The sequence below is a fragment of the Aptenodytes forsteri genome, unplaced genomic scaffold (assembly GCF_000699145.1).
Source record: "Aptenodytes forsteri isolate BGI_AS27 unplaced genomic scaffold, ASM69914v1 Scaffold142, whole genome shotgun sequence".
Lineage (NCBI taxonomy): Eukaryota > Metazoa > Chordata > Aves > Sphenisciformes > Spheniscidae > Aptenodytes > Aptenodytes forsteri.
In genome coordinates, this window is record NW_008794598.1 from 5372661 (window position 1) to 5373720 (window position 1060).

Here is a 1060-nt window from a genome sequence, read left to right on the forward strand (position 1 = left end):
GCCGGCTCTGCCTCATGTGGCTGCTGGCCCTCCTCCGCTGGCACCGGCTTCCCTCGGCACGTGCCTGCGTGCCGCCGGGGCTCTGGGAGTCAGGCTGCTCCTCAGGCAGCCGCTCCTCAGGGACCCAAAGCCCCAAAGGTTTCCAGGCAGCGGGGTTAGACCCAGTGGGTGGAGAGCCAGGGGCACGCAAAGACACCGTGGGCACTGCACGGCCGCTCGCGCCAGGGCAAAATGGGGCAAAACAGGGGTTTGGTGCCCGGTGGGCATCGAGCCGGGCAGAGGGTCCCTCGCCGGGAGCTTGGGCAGAGCCTGGCTGTGCATGGGCTCTGTGCACACTCATAGGGGGATGAGGAAACACGAACCGAGGAGACCACCAACCCCCCCCTCTCACTGAGAGACTGAGCTACAAAATACAAACCAGAATCTAAAAAAAAAAAAAAAATAAAAAAAAAAAAAGGGGATGAGTTTCCAGGATCTGAGTCCAAGAAATGTCTCAAAGGGATGAGATCGGGATCGGAGTCAGCCTCATCTGCTAAATATACCCCGGGCCTGACTCTGCCATCTGCCCCAGACCAGCAATCTGTCCCCAATTTGCCCAGAGAGGGTGGCCACGGCCAGATGAGCGTCCCATGGCACTCCGCGGGCACCGTGCACCTCGAGCCATCCCAGGAGCGGCTGGGGACGTGGGGATTCGCCGTGCAGAAGGGGCAGAAGGTGGAAACCAAGGGAGAGGAGCAGGAGGGGGACGCAGGAGCATCCACCGGACACCAGCATGCAGCCCCGGCAGCCCCGGCAGCCCCGGCACGGGTGCTACTCGCAGGCCAGCTTCCCGTCGAAGCTGGAGAGGGCGATGGCGAAGGCCTGCACGGCGCAGAGCGGGTAGTTGTAGTCCATGGTGAAGGCGTCGTCCGCCACGCGCCCGAACTGCATCACGATGTAGTCGGCTGCAGGAGAGAGGGGACGGCTCCGGTCGGTGCGGAAGGGGCGAGCGGCTGGGATGTCACCTGCGCACCCATCCCGCCCTTTTCCCAGGGGACCCACGCAGCAGCAGCCCAAAGAA

At 63.4% G+C, this 1060-nt stretch overlaps 1 protein-coding gene across 1 annotated transcript in view; it reads right to left on the reverse strand.

Annotated features, from left to right (window-relative positions):
• Nucleotides 1-810: 810 nt before the first annotated feature.
• The window catches only part of TULP1 (tubby like protein 1), a 3783-nt gene continuing 3533 nt past the window's right edge, over nucleotides 811-1060 (reverse strand). Inside the window, exon 8 of the mRNA XM_019470351.1 lies at nucleotides 811-944. Within this exon, the coding sequence (XP_019325896.1) occupies nucleotides 811-944 (134 nt within the window). The remainder of the gene's footprint in view (nucleotides 945-1060) is intronic.